This window comes from Phytophthora cinnamomi (assembly GCF_018691715.1).
Source record: "Phytophthora cinnamomi strain GKB4 chromosome Unknown Contig33, whole genome shotgun sequence".
Taxonomy (NCBI): Eukaryota; Oomycota; class Peronosporomycetes; order Peronosporales; family Peronosporaceae; genus Phytophthora; species Phytophthora cinnamomi.
Window position 1 is genome coordinate 185,266 of NW_027150966.1, and position 22,809 is coordinate 208,074.

Below are 22,809 nucleotides of genomic sequence, written 5' to 3' on the forward strand. Positions count from 1 at the left end.
CAGCGACGAAGGAATCGGTCACAAGCTGGCACGGGACGTTCTCTTCGTATTGCCTCTCGTTGCAGGGTCTGAACTGAGGACAGATTTCCACACGTACTTTGTTTTTCGCTCGTCCAATGAGCGATTTTGGTTGATTCTTCCAGCCAATAGGACAGCTTCCGGCGCATTATACCCGACGCAAGGCAGGGGGCACAAGACGCCATGATGCAGGCGGTGCACACCGAGGCGGACGCAGCCGCCGCCTACGGCCTGCGAGCTCTAGCGACCGTTGTGTTCGACATCGACGCGGGGCAGAAGCTGGACGCGCTGCACCCGCCGAACTGCCTCTCGGAGGCCGCCAAGACGAGTCTGGCGCACCTGTCGCTGCCGCACTGCAACAACCAGGACGAGGGCGACACGCAGTTCATCGTGCGCTTCCGGGACACTACCGACGAGTCGGTAGCCCTCACTGCAACCCCCACCTCTTAGCCCCTCTGCTAACCGGAGACTGTGGCTTTGCCGTGCAACAGCCGCGAGCTCCTGTTCGGCTTCGTGCTCTTCCGCCAGCAGAAGGACGAGTCTCGCACGCGCGGGTACTTCCAGAAGGCTCTGGTAATTGTGAGCACTAAACCGTATGTGGATCTGTATGACCGCGTGCTGCGGGTGGTCGGTCCGCTCTTCTTCAAGGTCGGACCGCAGGTTTTGGCCGCGGTGTACAACAACATCAAGTCATGGTATGCAACACTAAACCTCCACTGGAACTGAGGGATCGGTGCTGATATTTTCTTGTTTGACATGGATTGCAGGCCTGACCTTGTGCACGATACACCCGTGGTGCTGCCGTTGGCTGGCACGTATATTTCGTGCATCATACCAAAGCTCCTCGATTACGAGCATCTGGATTCAACGTACGAGTCGGAAGACGACTCGCCTCTCCACTCGCACTTCATTGTCGAGGGAGACGACGACGCCACCGATGTTCCCGATTTCAATGACTTAGATGATGATGACGATGATGAAGAGGAAGATACGGAAGAAACGGTGCTGGTCAAAGGCGGAAATTTTGTGGTCTCGAGGCGACAGCACCCGCCATCGCCATCGTTCGGGGATCTTCTACTTTCAAAGCGGACTCACCAATCGACTCCGTTTGAGGTTTGTTTGAGTGCATGCAATTATCTCGCGCTCATGTCGTAGGACTTATTGCTTTATGCATGCCGTGACCAGAACATTGGGTTATATTCCAGTTTCGTGGGCCTGGAGGAATCCTTGTGGCTGTTGTGGCAACTCGCAATTACTGGCGAGAGCTTTCTCATTCTATCCCCTCATGCCAGAACGTGCAGCCAGGCTGCCCTCGCATTTACCAGGTAAAGGGTTACCCTTTTACCTATTGCTCGTGTTTACCAACTGATACTGAAAACGAGTGTTTGTTGCCAGTTTGATAGCCCCCCTTCAGTTCCAGGGTGACTGTCGACCGTACTTCACAGTTTACGAAGCTGATTTTGACGTAAGTTCTGCATCAAATGTCATTGTCTCCATTTACACGGGATTCTTAATAATCTTGTGCTTCTTCTATGATAATAGACACTTGCACGTCGGCAAAATAATGGCGTCAGCAGCCCGAAAGATGTAACCGTGATTGGAACCACGAACCCGTTCTTTATGAAGGTACGAGTGAAGAATACTATTCACTGATGAACGGGTGGTCCATAGCTAATTGTCGACTCTCTTCTCATTTGTGCAGTCGTTGAGCCACTGGCCAAATGCGCTAATATTTCCCTTCCTAGAGCCACCAAACACTAAAACCCAGTTCAGGAAAGGTTGGTTTCGAGTTGAAGTGCGCTTTTATTCGTAATGACTCCATTTTTAATTAAAGAAATCTTTGTGAAATGCAGGTGCCAGTGGGTCTGATGCTGCTGGCGAAGCAGAAGAAACTGGCACGATTTGCCTTCGTATTCAAAAGAACGTCGAGTTGGACGATTTCGAAAATAGTCACCGCCCCATGGTAAGCGTATATGACGCGATTATCGCTGAAATACTCAATTTTCTGACGACAATCTTGCTGAATGTGCCGCAATTTCAGCTTTTAAGACGCTGCCCACGCTACATAGTTCCAGACAGTACTGTTCTCAACCAATTTGTTTCTCCTCCGGAGATTCACATAACCCAGACCACTAGCCACGAAGAAGAACCTTACGTCACGATCAACAACGCGGTTTTGCGAAAGGTATGGAATATTCTTCCCGCTATCACAAAAATTTAGATTTACATTTAAAAATGTGCGAGTACTAACCGAAATGGCTTCGCTTCGAAACAGCACTTCCGAAAGCTCACGAAGGACTTCCTGCACCCGTTTGAGCAATATTTCGGCATTTGGAAACCAAGTGGAAGGCGGTCGAACCTGTACATGAGTGCAGAGGACTACATGAAACCATTTACGCTACCGGGGTTGCTGTCCAGCATCAAGCCTCGGAAACTCCCTCCACAGATTAAGCAAGCCAAGTGGAAAGCTCTGTACACGGCATTTGTCAAGTCACCTCACTTCGAGCCGTGGTTTAATTTCCGTCGCCAGCGCTGCATTCGCGACTTTGCAATTACGCTGCGCACGCTTCGAGACAGTGTCGATGCGAACTTATTATTGAGCTCGCCCTTTGGGGACAACTTGTCTCAGGAGCAGTATGTCAAGCTGAAGAAGGAGATGGAAGTGGCACTAGCATTAGAGAAAACCCAAGGTCAAGTGGACAAGCAACAGGTCCGTACCATCAAGAAGCATCTGAAGGCAGTCAAGGAGAAGTTGCGCTCTTTCAAGCAATCGCAATAAAGATGTGTCCGTCAACTTTTATTCAGTTGGATACTTGCGATTCCAACTACCAGTTCCAATTCGTGTATTGCCAGCCTAACTTAGTTGACGGCATCGGGTTGTTGAGACGGGTGAGCCTTTTGGAATGCCGGCACCGTTTCCAGTGCAGCAGAAATGCGAACAATCGTCGGATACTTGGTCATGTCCACGCCGACGCGGTTGGCGTTGTAAATCTGCGGCTGCAGGTACAGATCCGCCAGCGTGACCTCGTCCCCGAAGCAGTAGGCCCCCGCCGTCTTGGCGAGCTCCTTTTCAAATGCTTCAAAGCCACGCTCGATCCAGAACCTCGACCACTCCTGCTTCTTGGCAGCTCGCTGCTCCTCCGGGACGTTCTCCGTCGCCTGCTCATGACCACACCGGTTATTGCCATGCAAGAAACTAACCAGCTACCAATGCAGCCTCCTCACCTTAACCTGCACCGTCAAGTTCTGGATGGGCTGGATGTCGCAGCCGATGATGGCGCACAAGTTGCGCACCTGGGCGCGCGCGAACGGGTCGCTGGGCAGCAGCGGCTTCTCCGGGTGCGTCTCCTCCAGGAACTCGAGGATGGCGGTGGACTGCGGCAGCGCTTGGCCGTCCACCACGAGCGTCGGCAAGCGCTGCGTCATTGCAACACAACAGCATCATCAAGTTAGCTCGCGATCAACACGTCTGCACCAAATCGCAACTCGCTCGGCACCTGGTTCGGGTTGAGCGCCGTGTACTCGTCCTGGAAGTGCTCGCCGCCGCCGGTCAGCAGGTGCACGGCGCGGTACTCGTAGGGGAGGCCCTTCCACTCGAGGGCAACGCGCACGCGCCACGAGCAGCTGCTGCGCCAGTACGAGTACAGCACGTAGTCGCTCGCCTCGGTCGCGCTCATGATACGGAGGCAAATGGTCAAGTGAGCGAGCGAGTTCAAACTGCAACGTACCGTCTGTCCCGTCTGTGTCCCGCGTCTCATAGCATTGATTTTGAGTTTCAGATCGGTAAATATTATCGATGACATAGTGAAGTCAAGTGATCACCTCCCATCCCATTTTCATAATTTACATCAGCCTCCCCGTGTTTACACCACGTCACTTCGTCGTCCTATACCCGCCCACTGCACCTGTAGCTGTAGCTGCTCGTGAGCCCGGCGCAGTGCAGCGATGGCCTCGTCTTCTCCGCGGCACGAGGTGATCGACGTGGGCAGCGACGCACCCGCGCAGTTCCAGGGCCGTGGGCGACGCGCTCTCACGCTGGACGGAGCGGACGCTGAGGGCCACTACGACGACGGCAATGGCGACGCGACGTCCCGCAGCGACGAGGAGGACGACGCGCAGGACGAGTCGTTGGGCGATGATGACGACGACGACGACGACGACACGCAGTCTGCACAGGGCGAGGAGCACACGTACCGCCGTGGACGACAGGCCATCCCCATGGACTCGCCCGGCGACGAGCTGCGCAACGACCTGCTGATCGACGAGGAGGAGGAGGACGCGGACGCGGCCAGGCGCTCGGCGGGCGTCGGTGTGCAGCGCCTGCGCAGGCTGCGCGGGCGGCGCGGCTTCTTCCACTCGGACGCCGACGTGCGCAGCTTCCGCTACAGGTCCAGCGGCGGCATCCTGCAGCGCATCACGCTGCGCAGACGCAAGAAGCGCGAGGACCACGACGTGTTCTGGACGGCCATCGGCCTGCTCACGCTGCTGAGCTTCGCGCTCATGAGCTGCATCACCATCTACCTCACGCAGACCGACTTCTTCGAGTCGCACCAGAACGACCTGTTCGGCACCACGGTGGACAACCGCTTCACGGTCGTGGCGCAGGACAAGGCGCAGATTTTCCTCAAGAGCGGTGCGTGAGGGGCGAGTGTGCAGATATGGGTGCCGTCAAGATACACAGGACTGACATGAATGTGTCATCATTTTTTTTTTTTGCTATAGGCTACTCGAACACGGTGTACTCGGAGGGGATGATCACCTTCGACGACGGCGAGCTGAGGATAGGACGCCGTGCGGTGGAGTCGGAGGAGTCCAAGAGCTTCTTCGGCGTAGTGTTCTTTCCCAATGGAACGTCGTCGTTTACACATAGAGTGGACTGTGAGTATGAAAGGTGTCTTGGGTGGTTGGTCTCGGGAGGCTGACGGATATGGTGCTTGTTTTCGTTGTTGCGACAGCTCCCATGATCGAAGCTGATTATTTGAGTGCCAGGAAAGGCGTGGTTTTTGACGATGGCACCATGATGACTACAGCCGCGAACAGTTCCGGTGGTGTGAAGGAGCAGGGCGATCTGAATCTTGTATCGCGGACAGGTACCGTTGTCACGAGCGCTGGAGGGAAGTCCTTACTCTTCGTCGACCCAGCTGGCACCGTAACGGTAGCCAACACGAAGTCGGAGCGTCCTACATCAACAGGGATCACGCTGGATGGCACGCATGGAACTATTAGTATTGGCAATGGTTTGACGATAAAGCACGACCAAAACTCGTCCAGCGTTTTATCGCCTCAAGCGCTTAACCTTGACACGGACACACTCTTCGTGGGGTCTTCGACGAGTGACAAAGTGCGGATTTCGGTTCCCGACGGGGCTGGTAACAGTGACGAAGACGATGGTGCACGAGCGCTGGAAGCTGAAGAAAGCAAGAGCGTTACCTTGGAAGTCGTCGGACAGACATCATCGACTCAAAAGGAAGGTGGTGACGTTCGAATTCTGGGCGGCAATGGGTTAGATATTGGTGGCGACGTTACGTTGATCGGAGGTCAAGCTACCGACTCGGAGTCGACTTATGGAACTGTCGCAATCAATGCTGGGCTCCACGAAGCCGCCTCATCATTTACAGAGATTGGCACTCACAGTACGACCCACGAGGTTAACATCCATGGATTGGTCTCGTTTAACCATAAAGCTGGCGGTGTAAACGATACCACACAGGTTAAAGTGGGAGGCGGCCGGTTTAACGTGTCGTCACCGCGCATCACACTCGATAACCGAGCGACTAACTTATCAGAACTGCACATCAACTCAAACGATGTCAGGTTGGGTGCATCTTCGCCATCTGTTCAAGTAGGCGCAGCCGGGTTTTCGAAGGTAAAGGTGCAAGGTGCCAGTACCTCACTTGATGCGACGAAGAAGGTAGCCATCGGCGGCAGTGCGCCGTCAGTCCTCATTGGCAACGTTAAAGCCTCTAAACAAGTAGTCAAGGTGGCTTCATCAGTGATTCATCTCGATGCTTCGCAATCTGTCGCGATTAATACGCACAACACTGAAGCTGTCACGACCATATCGGGAACCGTACACTTTAACGGCACCTCCACCACGGACTCCTTGTTCTCGATTACCGACATTGCAGTCAGAGCGAACGCTCCCAGGTTTCGCGTGGGGCCTAAAGGAAAAACGGATATTGCATCTATTGAGGCGACTCACGTGAGTATCGGTGAACCTGGCGCGAATGCTACTGTTCCCCCATCCAGCGATAGTAAGCTTGAATTATTCAGCTCCAGCATCACTGTCGGTTCCGAAGGTTGGTTCTTGTTCCTGATGATCTGATTGATTTGAGGAATTGGCATCTCACGCATGTGCATTTCTCATTTGTTTGTGTAGCATCTGAAGTTTCATTGGCTGGCAAATCTATTGTATTGGATGCAATGGAAACGCTTGTTGTCGGCAAACAAGCAGACGAGGTCAGTATTGGCGGCGACGAGGTCGGCAATGTCAATCTGCAGGGCGAAGCTGTGTCGCTTTCTGGTATGTGATATTGGATACGTTGTGCTTCTGCTATGACTGAATGCTAACGTGCATTCTGCAATAATGGAAAATAGGTGCAAGTACAATCAATGGTACTTCTCTCTCAGTGCAGTCAACCAAAATTAACATTGGCAGCAAGTCAACGAGTGATATCAGGATTGGCGCACCGGGCGCGAAAGTAGATATTGGTTCCAAAGCCAAAGATTTGACCATTGGTGTGGAAAGCTCGACTATAGATATCGGCTCCGACGCTAGCGTGGTTAATCTCTATGGCAGTATCACCGTGAACGGAAAATCGCTGGACAGCCGTCGTCTTGCTGCGGAGAGCAATGTATGGAGCGAGAACAGAAGTAAGCGTTTCGGCTACCTCAACGCTGATCGCGTTAGTGTGCTCGTCACACCGACAACGTCGCTCACAACATTTGCGCTTCATTGGGATATCGGATATTCGTCCGAGCCTGAAGCGTACCGAGTCGATACCCACAGAGAGCGACTGCTGTCGATTTTGCCTGTAACCAATATCGATGGTGAAGATGCAGGACATCTTCTCGTATCGTTACAGATATCTAGTGTGGTACTCGCTCTCAACAGTGAGGATGCAGCGGCCATGGGTCAAACAAGCAAAATTCGGTACGTATTATAGTTCTGTTGTTGTTACTGGGGTTCTTCCTAACCACTTAGTGACATTATTGATAGATGTCGCGTTTATCGCCACCGCACCGAGCAATCGACGATGCCCGACGTGATCGCCTTGGAAGTGAGTGCTGCAGTTGAGCGCTGCTTTGGGTCAGCATGCGAAGATGGAATTTTCCTCGGACTACATGGACAGCGGGTTTCTCCTTACAGTCGGGGTGATACATTTTCTACCCAGTGCTCAGTAGCATCTAATGTGGCAGGGGAGCTGCTGCTCAAGGATGCGCAGTACTACTTCACAGAGCAGTAGTTGCCGTATGAAATACAATAGAGAAGATCAAAAACGTCAACGAAGCAGCCGCAGAATCTCGAGCGCCTTCTCCTGGATGCCCTCGTGCTCCGGGAAGCATGCATGAGCAGCTTCGGCCACCTCTCGCACACCTTCGCGGCGTGCAAAAGCCTGCAGGCGCTCGGTTCCTGAAAGCAAGTTGACCAAGGCCCAACTGCCGTAGTACTGCACATGGTCATCTGCAGGACAATTGAGCATCGCTGCTATGATAGCGCCTAGCCCACCTCGCATCGCAATGCTATCACACATCAAGTCTAGCTCACCACATAATCATTAGAATGCATACCGCAACAATCTAACCTGGTCTCCAGCCACAGTACCTGATCCTGCCAGCGTCAACAAAGCCCAGCAGCTACGTTTTTGCACGCCAGGATTTTCAGGAAACGTTTGCATCGCCTGTAAAACACTATCAATACCTCCTCCATCGAGGATACGCCTGCGATTCGTTTCTACCACTCATCCATTGTTAGCAAACCACGAACGTCAAACTTCAGCTAATGCAGACTAGCCTTACCACAGTTGTGCGCGAGGTTCGTCAATAAAACGCAGCCTGCCTCTTGCATCTTGGGTTCCAACTGGAAGACTTTCATTGCTGCTACAACTGGGTCAACACCTCCTTCTGCTACCACAATGAGGCGATTTCGGTCGTGGTTAAACACTACTACACTCAGACACCTGCAGCCCTCCAGTTGAAGCACGAGGTTACGCCTATGCTGGTACATCAGCGCTAGAACTGACTTTATCACGAGGCATTCTGGAAGGTCATCCTTCAGACTGTCGTCAGACTTCAGCAGTGAAGTTAGCTGCTTGAGCGCTTCCAACAACTGTTGTTGGTCTGCATCCTCCACCCGAGTGTCTTCATTATCCCCTCCTGTGAGTACACTGACCAATCTCATAATCGGAATGTTTTTGGCAGCCTTGCGCACACCAACACCACCGATACTCGCATCATCCCAACTTCGATGACGACGATGTCGTTGTTTCTTAGCGTCACGTATGGATGGTGTATGGCCCGAACGTTCTTCACACTCTTTGCAATATCCTGAGGCGCCCACAAGGTACCGTGGAGCGTCGCATTGAGGTGTTAGGCACTGTCGAAGCTTGCGAGCTTTCTCTGTTGGAGTACATCATATAAGTCACGAGTATCCATTGCCTGCCAAGGAACTAACAACTACTTACCCTCGTCGACTCTCTTCTTCGCTTGTCGATCCATCTCGTCTTCAAAATCTACAAGTCTGGACTTCAGTATCTCAATCTCACTGTTTGCGCCCTGGAGCTGTTTGCGCAGCCCATCGATATCTCCAACGTATTCTTCGATTCGAGAACTTAGGGAGAGGAGTTCACATTGGGCATCAGCTTGCTGCGCCATCAAGGTATTCTTCTCAGCAGTCACGTCCTTCAAAATAGCTTCATAGCGAGAAATATTTGAATGCAACGCGCTTTGACCGTCAAGGGCCTCTTGAAGTTCTCGAGAAAGCCCTTCGACTTCTTTATCCTTCAACGTGAGAACATACGAAAGAGACTCTTTCGGGACGAGCTTTCTTGTAGGGCTCTGTTGTAGCACACTTGAATACTTGCACCGCTCCTCTTCCATTTGCAGCAGTTGACGACTAATTGATTCTACTTGCCTTTCGATTTTCCGTCGTACACGCTGTTCCTCTTCCCAACGGTAAATTGCTTGGGCTAACCGGCCTTCAAGATCTTCCAGAGCTTCCTTTTCGCCACTAACCTTGCGGGTTATCGCCGCGCATTCTGCTTCCACCTCCTGCTTTTCTACGGCAACTTTTCGTTTCTCATCTTTCAGTTTAAGTATTTCAAAAAGCAGCCCTTGTTTTTCATCTGCATCAGCGATTTTTGAAAGTTGTAATGCCTCGACTCGTTTGCGCTCTTCATCCAAAGAGGCTTGCAGCATTGAGGCGTGCTCCTCTTGTACCTCACCCTGCGCCTTGAGTTGCTTCACTTTCTCGTCGCTTTCGTGCAATAGTTTGTCTTGTATTTCTAGTTGTCTCTGCAATCGTTGTTTTTCCTTCGTCTCTTGCGCTCCGATTTGTTGTGCTTGTTCCAGCTGAAGAACAAGAACAGCAAAGTTTTTCTGTTCATCTAATAACTCCTGCTCCACGGCAGCAAGTCGCTTTAAATCTATTTCTCCTCGTCGATCCCGTTCCCGTAGTTTAACTTCAATTTGACTAGCTTCCTCTGTGGCAAAGTATCGATCCGCATGCACAAATGACGGAAGCATCGACGACGACAACCTCAACTCTTCAGCAGCTCGTTGTTGTTCGTTTGCCACTAGTATGGCCAGCAACTCATCCGCCTTAACTTGTGCAGAGCTTCTCCGTCGATCTTCTGCATGGACGACGCCCCCAAGTGACAGTGTCAGCTGAAGAATATCATAAAAAACAGGATCAACCTGCTTTGCGCCGGATATGCGGTTGAATAACTCGTTCGTGGGCTTTTCACATGTGCACATTTCAAGGAGAAGAACACCAAATGCGTAGAGATCTTGCTTTATCGACGTAAATTCCGCAGCGTGTGGGGCATCGGTCGAGGGCGTGGCTGGTGTTCCAGACTCGGAAGAGCATCGAGAAGCAACCGAGCAGGATGGTGAATAGGATAACGAACTGGGTGATGAATTGGAGGATGAACACTTTGTTGGTGACATTGAGGTGGCGGGAAGGTCAGGTGTCATCTCATAGACGGTCTGTAATGCAGGACTTGACAGCTGCGACGGTGCCTTCCCGGATCGTAAAACTAGCTCAAAGCCAAATCGACGCAGCTTGATACCCTTCGCACCATCCATCATCACCTTCTTGCTGGTCAAGCATGTACCCAAGCTCTGTTGTTTGCGATGTAGAAAAATGAGCGTCTGAAGAACCTGGATCGCTATGGCAGCTATCTGTCGCCGGGATAGCGAAATATGATCGCGATGAAGCACATCATAAAGACTTTTCGGCAAATACTCCATGACAATGCACTCATGTGGGGGAGGAATGTCACTCTGAACAAGATCCGATTGAGTCGCCACGCCAAGAAACTGAACAATATTAGGGTGAGGAAACGGTGCTACAAACTGCAGCGTGTCGATAGCGACCGTCCACAACTCCAGTTTCAGAGGCGTCGACCGACATGAGTAAAGTACAACCTGCGCGCCACCACACGTAGCTCTTCGCACACTCCAATGGGGCGTCTGGGAAATGACTCCTTGGCCTCCATCATCCAGGGCCACTTCTGAGCGGTCAATAGACAAACCATTCCATGATGGTAGACATTCCATGACGCTGGAAATCAAACCAAGCTACAAAGCCACTTATCTCCCTCGTATTTTTATCCTGGGGCAGCTCGCTTATCCAGCAGTTTTTGGCATCGTTTGGAGCTTGTTTCGGCCGCTAATTGGAGCTGTGACGTTAGCCTAGACACCAGCTCATGGGCTTCTTGGTAGTTCGTGATCACCCCGCCAACATTTGTAATGCGAGTCTGCAAACTCGCCTCCTCACTTTGCATGCTCTCCTCTTCAACTACAAGTTTGTCCATGTAATATGCGGATCGCCGCAGATGCTGAAGCAACTTGAGTGTAATGGTATCCACCTTTTCCTGCACACTCTCTTTTTCCTCGGCCTTTTCAGAAGGTATTAACTGGTCCTGGGAGTCCTCACCAGGACGAGTGATACGAGTTTCACCAGTATCTCCAGATTGAAGACAAAACGTAACTCGGTCTGCCAATTTAGGTTTCCGACGTGTTCCTTCGCTCTCTTCCTCAATATCCTCATTTACTCCATCTAGGACCAGCGATCGTTTCGCTCGTTTGTGTTGGTGCTTCTCCAAGGCTAGCGGAGTGATGCCTCTGGTTTCCAGCTGGAACGGTCGCTTAGGTGCTTTGTGGGGAGATGGCGTAGGAATTGCTGGGCTGGTTGTCGCGGAACCCTTCCTTTGACGGAAGGGACTGCCATTTAGAGACTTCATGCGGTCCTTCCGACCATTAAACTCCTCAAGAGCTCTTCGAACGGTGCTTACCGGCTCCTTGAGTCCAAACGTCCTCACTCTTTCAACGGGCAACGCGCTTAAATCTCCGATTGTTTTCACCTTATAGAACGAGAAAAATGGCCGGAACCCCATTGGGAAGTGCCGATACAGTGACGCAATTCCTTCTGTGCATCCGACCAGATCGGGATAAATACACTGGGAAGCTTTAAGGCTTGGCCGTTTAGTATTGCCACCGTCTAGAGCAGCTACCATCATGGCTGGTGCAGATTGCGACCCAGCAGGCTGCAACTGAGGCTTTGAACCAGAAGGCTTTTCATTCATTCTTTCCGTAGTGTGTCCTCGTTGTGGGGTCACTGGTGCACTGTCGGACCTGCTTGTTTCTTTTCCAGTAGTGACTATACAAGGATCGGGAGGTTCGTCGCCAGTGTTTGGACTTTTTTGCTGCTTTTCTGCTGAGGGGGCTGGGCTAGGATCAACAGTGTGTATGCTTGGCGCTGCCGTTATTTCTCCACTCAATAGACAGGGCGAGGACGTGCTCGTATCTATAGATGCCGACACATACTCCGGCTCTTGACCAACAGTATTTGCACATTTCTCTTCGATATCGGATGCGTCACTTGGAGTTGCCGAGTTGGCTGTACTAGCAGAAGGCGGAATGACAACATTCTGGTGGGACTGATGCAAATCTAGCAACAGTGAAGCGTTTTGCTGACTTTCGAACGTGTGCTCAGCAAATTTTGTAGAGATGCTAACGAGCTCATCCAGCATGCTTCTCCTCTCGACATTGTCATCGAATAGTTCATGGGATGCACGGATCGCTTCCTCGCCAAAATAAATGATAGATTCCATATTCCGGGAACGATGAGGGGCACATGCTTCGATACTTTCCACGAGCTTCTTCACGACGATATCCAGAGACATCAGAGTACTCTGTTTCCTATCCCCATAGTCGTTATTCATGTCATCGACATAAACGGCGTACTCAAAAAGTAGGTTTAATACAAGAAAAGGAAGTACGTTTACCCTGGCTGAAAAATTAATACCCAGCTCACCGGCTTCAGTGTGGTCCCATTTCTTCAACACTATCGCACACTGAGCATACATCTCTTTCAAGTAGTCCATACGCCGGACAATATGGTCAAATAAGTTACTCTTTGGATGGAGCATCACAGCGCGCAGGTCATCTGGACTTGCGACACCAGACACAAGTGGGGCTAATAACCGCAGCTCCCATTCCAACCCAAATCCCACAGAGGCCACGACCACTTGACTAGCCGGATTCTCGATATTTTGTCCAGAAGTATCCGTTGATGCGGGCACATCTGTCCGCGACGTCAAAATTCCAAACGTAAAATCAATACACATCCGCAACACGCGCAATTCGAGCGTTAAGGTCTGCGTCGTATCGGAAGGTAAAGTGCGTTTGTGACAACTGTGTAAGTGAAAACGCTGACAGTATCCGTTCCAAATACCTATCGCCAACTCGTTCCCACGACTTTTGAAATACTCTCCACGGCTTTCATCAGATACTTCAATCAAATTTTGAACGGCGCCGGCAACATCTTCCAGCAAACAGGCAATGCCAATCAATGCAGAGCTGATAGACAAAGTGTCTGTGCTCTCACAGTCCCTCAAGTCCCGCGCATCAAATTTGCGTGCATGGGTCTTCGCCTCATGACCAGGACTTGTTGTACTTGGATCGTGAATTACCTGACTTGGATCGTGAGTTATCTGTTTACAATCACCTGATCCCTGTATTGACGATCCTCCCATCGTTGTACTACTGCTACTCTCGCTGCGGGATGGGCTGCTCTTGCCTTTATCATGTTTGCGCACCCCGCATTCCCAAATTTGTTTTGTAACGCCAATAAACTGCTCCAACTCGAGTGCTGAATTTCTTCCTTCACTGCTACCAACTCGGATTTTTATCAGTGTCAGCAAGGGGGCCATTACTAGCTCGCTGAACCATTTTCTCCATCCTGGCAAATTTTGAGCCACAGCACCATCGGAATCACAAACCTTATTGAAGTCCTCCACCGCAACGTGTACAATTTTGCGCCACGATCTGAACGCTGCTTCTGCGATATTCAGCAATCGCTCCTGCTTTAAGCATACCTTAATAGGCCACACGAGCAAGCTCACCACAGCCTTCTGAAAGAGCCACAGCTTAGTATCGTGGAAAATATCCACTAGGTCTGCCCATGCCTGGATCGTCATTAACCTAATGGCTGCATCTTCATCTTCCATACACTTCTCCGGGACATACAGCACTTGGTTCAGCATCGTCAAGTCCGCTGAAAACCTCGATTTCAGCAGTACCAGAGCCAACTGCCACAAATGCACAGCATCCTTGTGGCGATCGCGATCCATGTGCATCTTCATCACTGTCAGCACATACTTCTGCGTGCAATCCTGCACCATCACAAGCGTCTCTTTCGGCCACTGTGGTAGATGCTTGCTTGCTTCTGTCAGCACTAGCCGAGCTTGCGTTCTCGTCGCCAATTCGCTGCTCGCCAGTCGACTCGCAATAGGCCGCACATAGATACCCAAAACGGCACCGTTCACCGCCACCTGCTCTGGATACTTCACCAGCAGCAGATGCAGTCCTTTCAAAGCCTGCACTTCAACTGCAAAGCAGTAACAACAACAGTGTTATCAGACTTCCTTCTCGACTGTCCCAACTCCTCACAGTTGGCACCTACTTGCCCGCGACTTGAACGGGTTCACCACTGCCTGCACCATTGCCTCCACCGTCTGCGGCAGGAACTTGTGCCTCTCGGCCGGGAAGTTCTGCACCGTGAGGCACCAGAGACACAGCTTGTAGACGCTCTGGTCCTGCGTGGCGAACAGGAGGCGCGCCAGCTCCCCCAAGAAGAAGGCCATGTGCTCGTCCGAGAAGGCCGCGGCCAGGCTGCGGTGGTGCATGAGGTACGACAGGCAGCGCAGCGCCGCCTGCAGCTCGTCGCTCAGCGTGCTGCGCTGCAAGTCGAAGCGGACCTCGCTCAGCAGCGGCGGCACGTGCGCGCGCAGCCGCTCCACGGAGGCCTCCGAGTCCTCTAGGAGCAGCAGCTCCTCCAGCTGCAAGTACGCGTCTAGGCGCGTCTCCCGGCCACGCGACTGCGGGAACTCGCGCTCCGTGAGCGCCGCCAACGCGCGCGCCAGCTGCGTCTCCGCCGCCTCCATCGAGCCGTTAGCAGCAATAATGCGCAACGCAGATCAACAAGTGTAAACGAATGGAGTGTGCCACGCAACCATGGTGTGTGCCACGCAGTCAATGTGTGGGACACCTAATTTATGTAGCGAACATAAACAGCCTTTCCGACGGGCGCCGAACGTGCGGCCACTACAAGATCGACTAGACTACAGGATGGCGAGCGCGGACAAGGGCGGCGGCAAGCCTTGGGACGGCGCGCTGGGCGCCGTGTCCAAGCAGCTGGACGAGGCCTCCAAGAGTGTGCGTGACGCGGCTGCCGTGCCCGTGGACCAGGCCAAGGAGCTCACGAGCTCGGCGCGTCACGCGCTGCACGAGTCGGCGGCGCAGGCGTGGGAGGTCACGCGGACGTTCGTGGCGCCCGTGGTGGACATCTTCCAGCGTGCCGAGGGCAGCGAGGGCACGGAGCTGCGCAAGCAGCTGGGCGTGGCGCGCGAGAGCCTCAACGCGCAGCTCTACGCGGCGCAGCTGCAGCTGCAGGAGACCAAGAAGATCGCGGACGGCCAGCTGGTGCCCGTCAAGGGTGCGCTGGTGGTCGCTCAGCACCGTTAGTGCACTAGTGATATGGCTAGTACTATAGTAGTAGTGGAGAGAGAACTGATACTGGGGTGGACTGGTGTCTTGCAGAGCTGCTGAAGGCCAACGAGTTCCGCCGCGAGCACCCGGAGGTGGCGGCGGCCGGTCTGGCGGTCGTTGTGGGCGTGCCGTCGCTGCTCATCCGTACGTGATTGGCTGTTGCTGTTGTTGAAGCGAAATGGCGCTGACTGATGTGGTGGTTGAGCGCAGGAGGCAAGTGGTCGGCGGTACGGAACTCGGTGCTGGCAGTGGGCGCCGGTGCGGCGGCGTGCTACGGCTCGGACAAGTGGGCGGAGAAGAAGCGGAAGTAGAGAGACGGCAGCGAGTTGAGGGGCGGCGACGGGAGTGGATTGCATGGCATCATATCACAGTGCACCACGACGGTGTCGAGCGGGAGTCGTGGTCGGAGCTACACGAAGGAAGGGGGACTGGAAGTCGTAAGGAGATCAAGAAGGGCGCACCCCTCCCTGAACAATGACATTGAGGTTGTCTTGAGTATCTTTCTTGATTTTGTTGTAGGAGCAAGCTGTAGTTCATATCCTGGAGATTATTTTCAGCGTGAAACAGTTTCAAGATGCAGGGTGACAAACGTGGCAGCATTTATTCTTGGGCGTCTGGCTCACTGACGCTGGGCATGGGGATATTCGTCGGACTTCTGCACGATGGCCGAGCTTGCAACGCGGGAGTTCATATCGCAATGGGCGTACGATCATGAGCAAGACCGCAATGATGCGCGTGACGAGGCAGCCATGCAGTGTATCGGCGCCGATCGTGTAGCAGAACTTCTGCGGCAACGGCACGAACACCGTCTGGACCGCAACTTCGATGTGATGGATTTTGAAACGCGAGCTGCTGCAATTGATGTTCACTTTCTTCAGGCACCTCGATGCAGAAGTCCTGAATCAGGCCGAAAATCCCCCCAACCAGTCCGACCTTCAAGAGTTCGTCCTCAATCGGCATCGCTTGCTCGCCGCTGTGGGGATAATAGTTCTTCAAGGAATGAAATTTCTGCGCGTCAACGGCCTCAATCTGCAAAGTATCGCTCGGAGTTGGCTCGACGCGACCCAAACGTTGGTCATGTTGATTGGAATGCACATGCTCAGGAGAAGCCATCCAAGTGGAGGGAAATGCTGGTTTACGGTCCAGAATTCAAGCAGCTCACTTTGCGGAAGTTAGAGCTAGAAACATATGAGCTGCTGTACAAGACTCTCGATCGGCAAGAAATCGATGTGAAACCTACCCGAAGAAGGAGAAAACGAGCTAACACTGATAATACTGCTAAGCCTAACGATTACAGCACGGCACCAGCATGCGGAAGTGGTCTCCACCTTGCGCGAAGTCGAAAGAACCGGCAACAAGAACATGATCGTCGAATGATGTTGGGCAGAGGTCGGCAAAATTCGCGTAGGGGCGAGCAAGAAAAGCCTAAGGGTGGGGGCCAAGACAAACAAGCTATTCAAGATAAGACTCGGAGGCGCAATAAATTACTGATCAAGAAAAAATCACAGCGGCAGCTTCGCGAGTGTCAACCAGATGATCGGACAGCTAAACGAGAAAAGCACCCTGAAGAACCATGCTTACAGCGGCAAGCGAGTGCTCAGCGAACGAACAGGATGCCGTGGATACCATCGGGATCATTGAATTCGCTCGCCATCAGGGGTATATCCTCAGAAACGAGTGGATTACCTGTGACACAAGAACGGCGCCTAGCTGAGGTGTTAGACGCCTTTCAAAGCCACGCGAAAACACACTTGCGCTTATCCAAGCACATACAGAAACAATTGCAGAGGGTACAACAATGTGCAAAGACCGCTGTTGCACGCGAATCACGGAAGACCGACCAGACCGTAAAGCACTATTCCAAAAGAGAATATGCTGTGGAGTACGGGCATTCAGCATCAGCATTCATAGCTACTGATCGCGCGTCCAATGAATCAATCAACCCAGGCAATTATGTTTCTCGAGGCAATCAAGAAGACGATCAAGTCGGGATTGTCCACGAGTATATTTCGTCTGCACCTCTGTTTGTCGAATCACAGCCACCAGCGAACGAAGACGAGCCTTTACCTCGAGAGTCACCAGCTACACCAAGACTTGTGATCCCTCCGCTCAAACTACCACCAAATTTATGGGAATATCAACTGACTGGTGACTCACTCGATGAGGATTTAGAGCTTTGTCAGGGAGAATCAAAGGGTGCACTGAAAGATGCATGCGCAATCGCTCTGCCCGTTGTAGTTCCAGATGAGGCAACCTTCTCCAAAATGAAGTTTGAGAATCCTCCAGCAAACAGCAGTGCACCAGATGAACCCGCGATTTCACCCGAAGCGCTGCGTAGACCCACAGTGGAAGATATCTACCTAGCTGAAGGTAATCTGGAGCAAGCAAGTGCAGGATCTGCGACTGATAAGTCTGAGTCCCCGCTGGTTGCACGACAACAAGAATTGCAACAGAAGGGGATGACGCGACTTCACTGTTGTCAAGACGATGATTGTGGGAGGAGTGAACTCGCAAACCAAGGAATGGATGCAGCTGCTGATCCGCTGGGTGATGTAGGTATTCATACACCTCGATCTAAACCTGGAGCGGAAAGTGTTCTGATGTCCTCAAACACGAAAGAATTGCTTTACCAGGTTATGAAAACAGCAAAACAAGTAAATCCCCGCACGGTAGTCATGGGAGAAGCAACGCCTTGCCCCGCTGAACAAGAAGCATTTATCGATACAGTAGAGAAGGCGACACCATCCCGCGTTTCGCCCCGACATGGCACACCTGCCAAGAATGCCGGAGTCTTGGAGCGACCTTTAATTGTTGGAAACAGCACAGGCCATGACTTTGCTGAAAGGTGTAGCGCTGCTGATAGCGCTGGTGAAGTGCCTCGGTTGAGGATTGGTGGAGAATTGGAATTGACTGGAGTTGGTGCGGGTGGTAAACACAAAGATAGTGGAGATACTTACAGCGATACCACGGTAATTGTTTATGAAGAGGACGCGAAATTGTCCTTACAGGTTGTTCTTGAGTACCCCAAGCTGAACGACGACAACCTGCGGGTGGTTCCAGACTCGTCGAACGCGAATTCTAGCGATGTAAGGTCTTGTAATCTCAGCTCGGATCAACTCTTGAACAACCACATTGACGATGATCAGGATCAGGACGGATGGTTCCGCACGGGTGAGAAACACGATCGTCCAACCTTGACCAATAATACTGTTGAGTTGCCATTAGTTGAACTTGAGCCTGCTTTACTGGATCAACCTCCATCGATAGAAGCGGACGAATTCGCTCTACTCACTAGTGGTTCAGTGAGTATCAAGGGAGGGAACGATATCGTACAAACTGTGATCACCAAGACCGCTGCAAATTTTGACCCTAATGAGGCCATTCAACATCACGCATCTGTACGTGGTGATGGTGAACGAGATGCTAACGATAGGACTACTGTTTTGTCAAGCCCACCACCTCTAACAGAGAGTCCTGTCATAGATTTCCTAAACGTAGTTCCGACCACCCAGTCCACAATCATTACCACTCCATCTACTGCAGCTGACATGGAACCACCCGCGTTGGAAGTAAAAAGCGATCTCGCTACGGAAGGTGGCAGAAGTGCTGTCAAGAAGGTATCCCGTTCACCAAAGCGTAAACCCAAGAAAACCAAAAGTCCTGTGACTGAGAAAAGCACGTCGCCGAAGAAATCAAGACAGGTGGCGAGTTCGAAAAACCACCAATGGACATCCTCGCAACCTAGTGCTACAGACGCCCCCACCTCGCTTGTGTCGCAGTCTGAAGCATCCTCTCCGGAAGTCCACAGCGAGGAAGATCCTTTACGGTTGCACCAACAAGAAGCGACCCGATCGTTCTTGAAGCGAATTTCTTCACGCAAGGTGGTCGAACCGGAGCCTGTATCCATCCAGACTGGATTCCAGCCGCAGTCAAGTAAAGAGCCCGTCGGGAATGGGGATGAATTGGGGTCTGCAGAGGCTGTGGCCGCAAAGACTGTCCTTGCCGTCATGGATGTAGAGGGGTCGAATGTCAAGCCCGTAAAGGAGCGTAAATATCATGACGGGGTCTCGCCTCTAGAACGTGACCACCCCAGCGACTATGAGTCGGCTGTAGAAAAATATCCCCACGCTGAGATCTATGTTTGTAGCCCTGCTACTACGGCCGACGTTGCTACAACACCAAGCACCGAGAAGCTTAGCATGACTATTACAGGTTTCACTAGTGCTGTTGATGATGGTTCAACGTCTTTGCCAACTGTCATGGCAAAAAATACGAAGGTACTAAAGGATAGCGTTGTCGACGCACCCGAACGTGACGACGAAAGTCCCGTCCTGCCTAGCGATGATCGCCACTACGCACCGCAACAAGAATGGGAGAATTCTACTGATGCCACTGACACAAACCACACGAATCAAGCCATCGACCAAGACTTCACACAACAATTGATCCCGGAGCGCCAGCACCCAGCCGCTCGCAAGATTCAAGATCAGTATCGTTGCTTTGTTCGACGCCGGATCATTCTCGACCAGTTGCGCTTCATCGTGGCGAAGCAGCGGCGCGAGGTGCGCAGGAAGTCGCGCGTAAAACCCAAAAAGACTAAGGATGTCATATTGGATACAATTGCAATGGTGCCGGTCAGCGAACATGAATGTCGAGCTGTGGAGACGGAGGTGACGCATGTGGACAGTGTTAACGGTGGTTTGTCGGAACACGACAAGCAAGTTGCACAGATCTCGATAAAGAAGGAGATACCGGTAGGCATCGGGATGCCTTTAGCAGCACCTTTGAGCGAGGACGGCGATTCATCGAAAGAAGACGTGCTGTTTGCGGCTCGAAAGGACTCGAGTGAGTACGTGTTTGACGTATTCGATGGTTCAAACCAAGAAAATGGAGGGATACAAGAGGGTGCTACTGGACACGTTGAGGAAGTCGTGGACAAGGTGTCCGCGATGTCAACTCCTTACCTCACCAGTGAGTGTACGACTAGCGCGGAAAATCTAGTCGACCAGCAGAAACGCTATGCTGCTTTATCTGAAAAGGATGTGAGCGCGGTAAACATTGCCAACGCTACCTGTAGCTGTGTCAGCTGCGAACCCCTTCAACGAGAGGAAGGGGTTTTGGACGAGCAACCTGTGCTGGCGAGCTCGGGACTGGGGGTCGAGACCAGCACTCAACAGCCGGTTGGGGTGAGCCAGATCTCATCCATGTTGCTCGCAGAGCTTGCATTCGCCGACGACGTTGAAGAGGATAAATCTGTGGCAGTTGCAGCCCTGGAGGATCCACCACCACATTGGGAGCGTTATATGGACAGTGCAACCAACAAGTCCTTCTACTACAACCCCGCCACGAGCGAGACGCAGTGGACCAACCCAGAGGCCCACGCTGGCGTAAATTCGATCGATACCCCCACAACATCACACGTGACGGTGGCTACAACTGATGTCAACGGCAACAACAAGTCCAAAGCGAGCTCGGGTTTGTGGCAGGAGTTTTTGGACGAGACTAGCGGCCAGCTGTACTACTACAACACCCAGACTGGCGAGTGTTCGTGGGAGGTGCCCGCCGCAGGTAGCGATGCTGCGGAAGTCGTGGTGTCGCCCCAATCCGGTGCAACAGCTGAGACTGCAGCACTTGGCGCAAGTCCTTGGATCATGTACATTGACCCGGCGAGCCAAGCGCCGTACTACGTGAACGTGGAGACACTGGCCACGACCTGGGAGCAGCCCGAGGATTTTGCCGTGGCGGCGTCTGAGTCCGCTACGGTGGTGACCACCGAAGTCGCCGGCGTCATTGAAGATGCGTACGTCATTGCAGTGGACGACCACACGGGAGTAGAAATCTGATAACCAAAATAACGGACACCGTCGCGACCATGTTGCCTCTCTGTCTTGACGACGGCGGTGCATGATATGAGTCCTCGCACGTTGACGTCTTATTTGTTCAGCTGTTTGTTGCGTGCCGCGGCGAGCTTGGCGGCGAGCGAATACATGTACAGTGCTCGCACTCACCGAGTACATATGCCCGGAAGCCCTGGTTTTGGCTAACCCCTAGAGCCAGAGGAGCTGCTTGTGTGCCCTTGAGCCGCTGGTAGCCAAGTTCCATAGTGGCGGCGACTTCGCGCCGACCGCCGCCTGCCGGGCGTGAATGTTCCTGAAAGAAAGATGGGGCTCCCCACCCCAGAGGCTGTGGAGTTGTGCACGCCGGTCGCGGCGACTATGGACCGCCGCAGTTGGTAATGCAACACCTGCCTCTCGGCCGACTGAAAGCGGCACAAGCTGGCGACGCCGTGTGTGGGCTCATGCAGGCGCGCATTTGGACGTGGTAGAGGGCGAGCAATATGACCCAGCGACACACCGCCAGCAGCAAGCAGCAGGGGTCATTTATTGCGCGTCGCGATCTAGGACCCATGCATGGGCAGCGTTGCGGCGGCGCTGGCAGCAGCCACATCGCTAGGGGCACGTCCGCCCGCGAGTTTGTTGCGTAATGGCGGCCGCTGAACTCGCGACACGAAAGCTCTACGGCCAAGTGATGGCTAGCAATCTCTGTCGCCGCTTTGCGATCTTGCTGCGGCGCGCTGCGAGTTGCACCGGTTGCCTCTTCGTGGACATCGGACCTTGGGGACGATCTCTGCACTTTGAAGTGGCACTGTCCATTTCGTCTCCACCATGAAGTCGTGCCCCGGCCGATCATTTCGATAGGCTGGGAATGCCGCTTGCACGGCTGATGGCGTCCTGTGCAATTGGCACAGGGCAAAAGTGTATGCATGTACATGTATAGGATATTGATGCACTGCAACTGGGCCGATCTCGGCACCGCTCGACCTGCACTCTATGGTGACAGATTATACTACAACGTGTACGGTGTATCGGCACAATGCAACTGCCGATCCCGGCACCGCTCTAGCGGTGCGAGTTCCGCGCAGCATCGACACTCTATATGGAAGACTTGCGTCGCCTGCTTGTGGGGATGCGAAAGATGGAGAAAACTTCATGAGGGCAAGTGACGAAAAATGATTATCACCTTGCTACCGGTAGTGTTGCACGGCACACGAAAACGCGGTCGTTAGCGGTGTACATGTAGCGGATACCTAGATGCCAGCGCGACAGCCACCGCCCGTCGTCGTTGTCGTCGTCGTTTCCGACCAGCACGGCGCTCATTCGGCGGAAGGTCCAGCTCAAATCTCCTGCCGAAAAGCGTCGTTGCTTTTCATTTCCAGCGCTCCATGGCATGGGGTCCATGCAGCGGGTACAGTGCATGATCGAGAGTCACACAACTTGGGCCGACCCGGCTGTGCCGCGGTTGGGGTAAATGTGCGGTTTGATGCAGTGAAACCAGCTGGGCTCCGCTAGTGGCGTAGAGTACTAGCGCCGCGGTGCAGGGAGAGGCCAGCGCGCATGCTGCTTCCGACTCTCCTCTGCTGGGCCGACCAGACTGGCTGCCATTTCCAGATTCCACGGCCAATTGCTCGTTGCTGCGAGTGACCAGCCTCGTAGTCAGGGGAACCAACTGGCCGCTACT

At 52.8% G+C, this 22,809-nt stretch overlaps 7 protein-coding genes across 8 annotated transcripts; 4 read left to right on the top strand and 3 right to left on the bottom strand.

Annotated features, from left to right (window-relative positions):
* Nucleotides 1–201: 201 nt before the first annotated feature.
* On the top strand, nucleotides 202–2,797 carry IUM83_04271 (DENND6A protein; the record flags this gene model as incomplete). Its single annotated transcript, XM_067928331.1, has 10 exons — nucleotides 202–434; nucleotides 510–713; nucleotides 786–1,131; nucleotides 1,204–1,343; nucleotides 1,414–1,483; nucleotides 1,561–1,644; nucleotides 1,721–1,796; nucleotides 1,872–1,981; nucleotides 2,060–2,203; nucleotides 2,294–2,797. The coding sequence occupies 10 exons, from the start codon at nucleotides 202–204 to the stop codon at nucleotides 2,795–2,797; spliced, it is 1,911 nt and encodes a 636-aa protein (XP_067792581.1).
* An 80-nt stretch (nucleotides 2,798–2,877) lies between these two features.
* Nucleotides 2,878–3,695, bottom strand: IUM83_04272 (maleylacetoacetate isomerase; the record flags this gene model as incomplete). The annotated part of the gene is made up of 3 exons (XM_067928332.1): nucleotides 2,878–3,177; nucleotides 3,244–3,435; nucleotides 3,516–3,695. 3 exons carry the CDS (start codon nucleotides 3,693–3,695, stop codon nucleotides 2,878–2,880), a joined length of 672 nt encoding a protein of 223 aa, XP_067792583.1.
* A 268-nt stretch (nucleotides 3,696–3,963) lies between these two features.
* Nucleotides 3,964–7,484, top strand: IUM83_04273 (uncharacterized protein; the record flags this gene model as incomplete). The annotated part of the gene is made up of 8 exons (XM_067928333.1): nucleotides 3,964–4,651; nucleotides 4,741–4,896; nucleotides 4,974–5,520; nucleotides 6,268–6,317; nucleotides 6,398–6,541; nucleotides 6,616–7,171; nucleotides 7,238–7,298; nucleotides 7,413–7,484. 8 exons carry the CDS (start codon nucleotides 3,964–3,966, stop codon nucleotides 7,482–7,484), a joined length of 2,274 nt encoding a protein of 757 aa, XP_067792731.1.
* Nucleotides 7,485–7,520: 36 nt separating this feature from the next.
* On the bottom strand, nucleotides 7,521–8,086 carry IUM83_04274 (serine/threonine protein kinase; the record flags this gene model as incomplete). The annotated part of the gene is made up of 3 exons (XM_067928334.1): nucleotides 7,521–7,777; nucleotides 7,844–7,972; nucleotides 8,038–8,086. The coding sequence occupies 3 exons, from the start codon at nucleotides 8,084–8,086 to the stop codon at nucleotides 7,521–7,523; spliced, it is 435 nt and encodes a 144-aa protein (XP_067792578.1).
* Nucleotides 8,087–14,113: 6,027 nt separating this feature from the next.
* IUM83_04275 (Telomere-associated protein RIF1) lies at nucleotides 14,114–14,687 on the bottom strand (the record flags this gene model as incomplete). 2 transcript variants are annotated; one of them, XM_067928335.1, is made up of 2 exons in its annotated part: nucleotides 14,114–14,120; nucleotides 14,311–14,687. In XM_067928335.1, 2 exons carry the CDS (start codon nucleotides 14,685–14,687, stop codon nucleotides 14,114–14,116), a joined length of 384 nt encoding a protein of 127 aa, XP_067792576.1. The 2 variants fall into 2 exon arrangements, with proteins under 2 accessions (XP_067792576.1, XP_067792577.1); XM_067928336.1 differs by lacking the exon at nucleotides 14,114–14,120 and adding an exon at nucleotides 14,128–14,131 and having other exon boundaries at nucleotides 14,203–14,687.
* A 184-nt stretch (nucleotides 14,688–14,871) lies between these two features.
* On the top strand, nucleotides 14,872–15,602 carry IUM83_04276 (uncharacterized protein; the record flags this gene model as incomplete). The annotated part of the gene is made up of 3 exons (XM_067928337.1): nucleotides 14,872–15,262; nucleotides 15,343–15,435; nucleotides 15,502–15,602. The coding sequence occupies 3 exons, from the start codon at nucleotides 14,872–14,874 to the stop codon at nucleotides 15,600–15,602; spliced, it is 585 nt and encodes a 194-aa protein (XP_067792580.1).
* A 3,888-nt stretch (nucleotides 15,603–19,490) lies between these two features.
* IUM83_04277 (Rho GTPase-activating protein 27) lies at nucleotides 19,491–21,134 on the top strand (the record flags this gene model as incomplete). The annotated part of the gene is made up of 1 exon (XM_067928338.1): nucleotides 19,491–21,134. One exon carries the CDS (start codon nucleotides 19,491–19,493, stop codon nucleotides 21,132–21,134), a length of 1,644 nt encoding a protein of 547 aa, XP_067792579.1.
* Nucleotides 21,135–22,809: the final 1,675 nt, after the last annotated feature.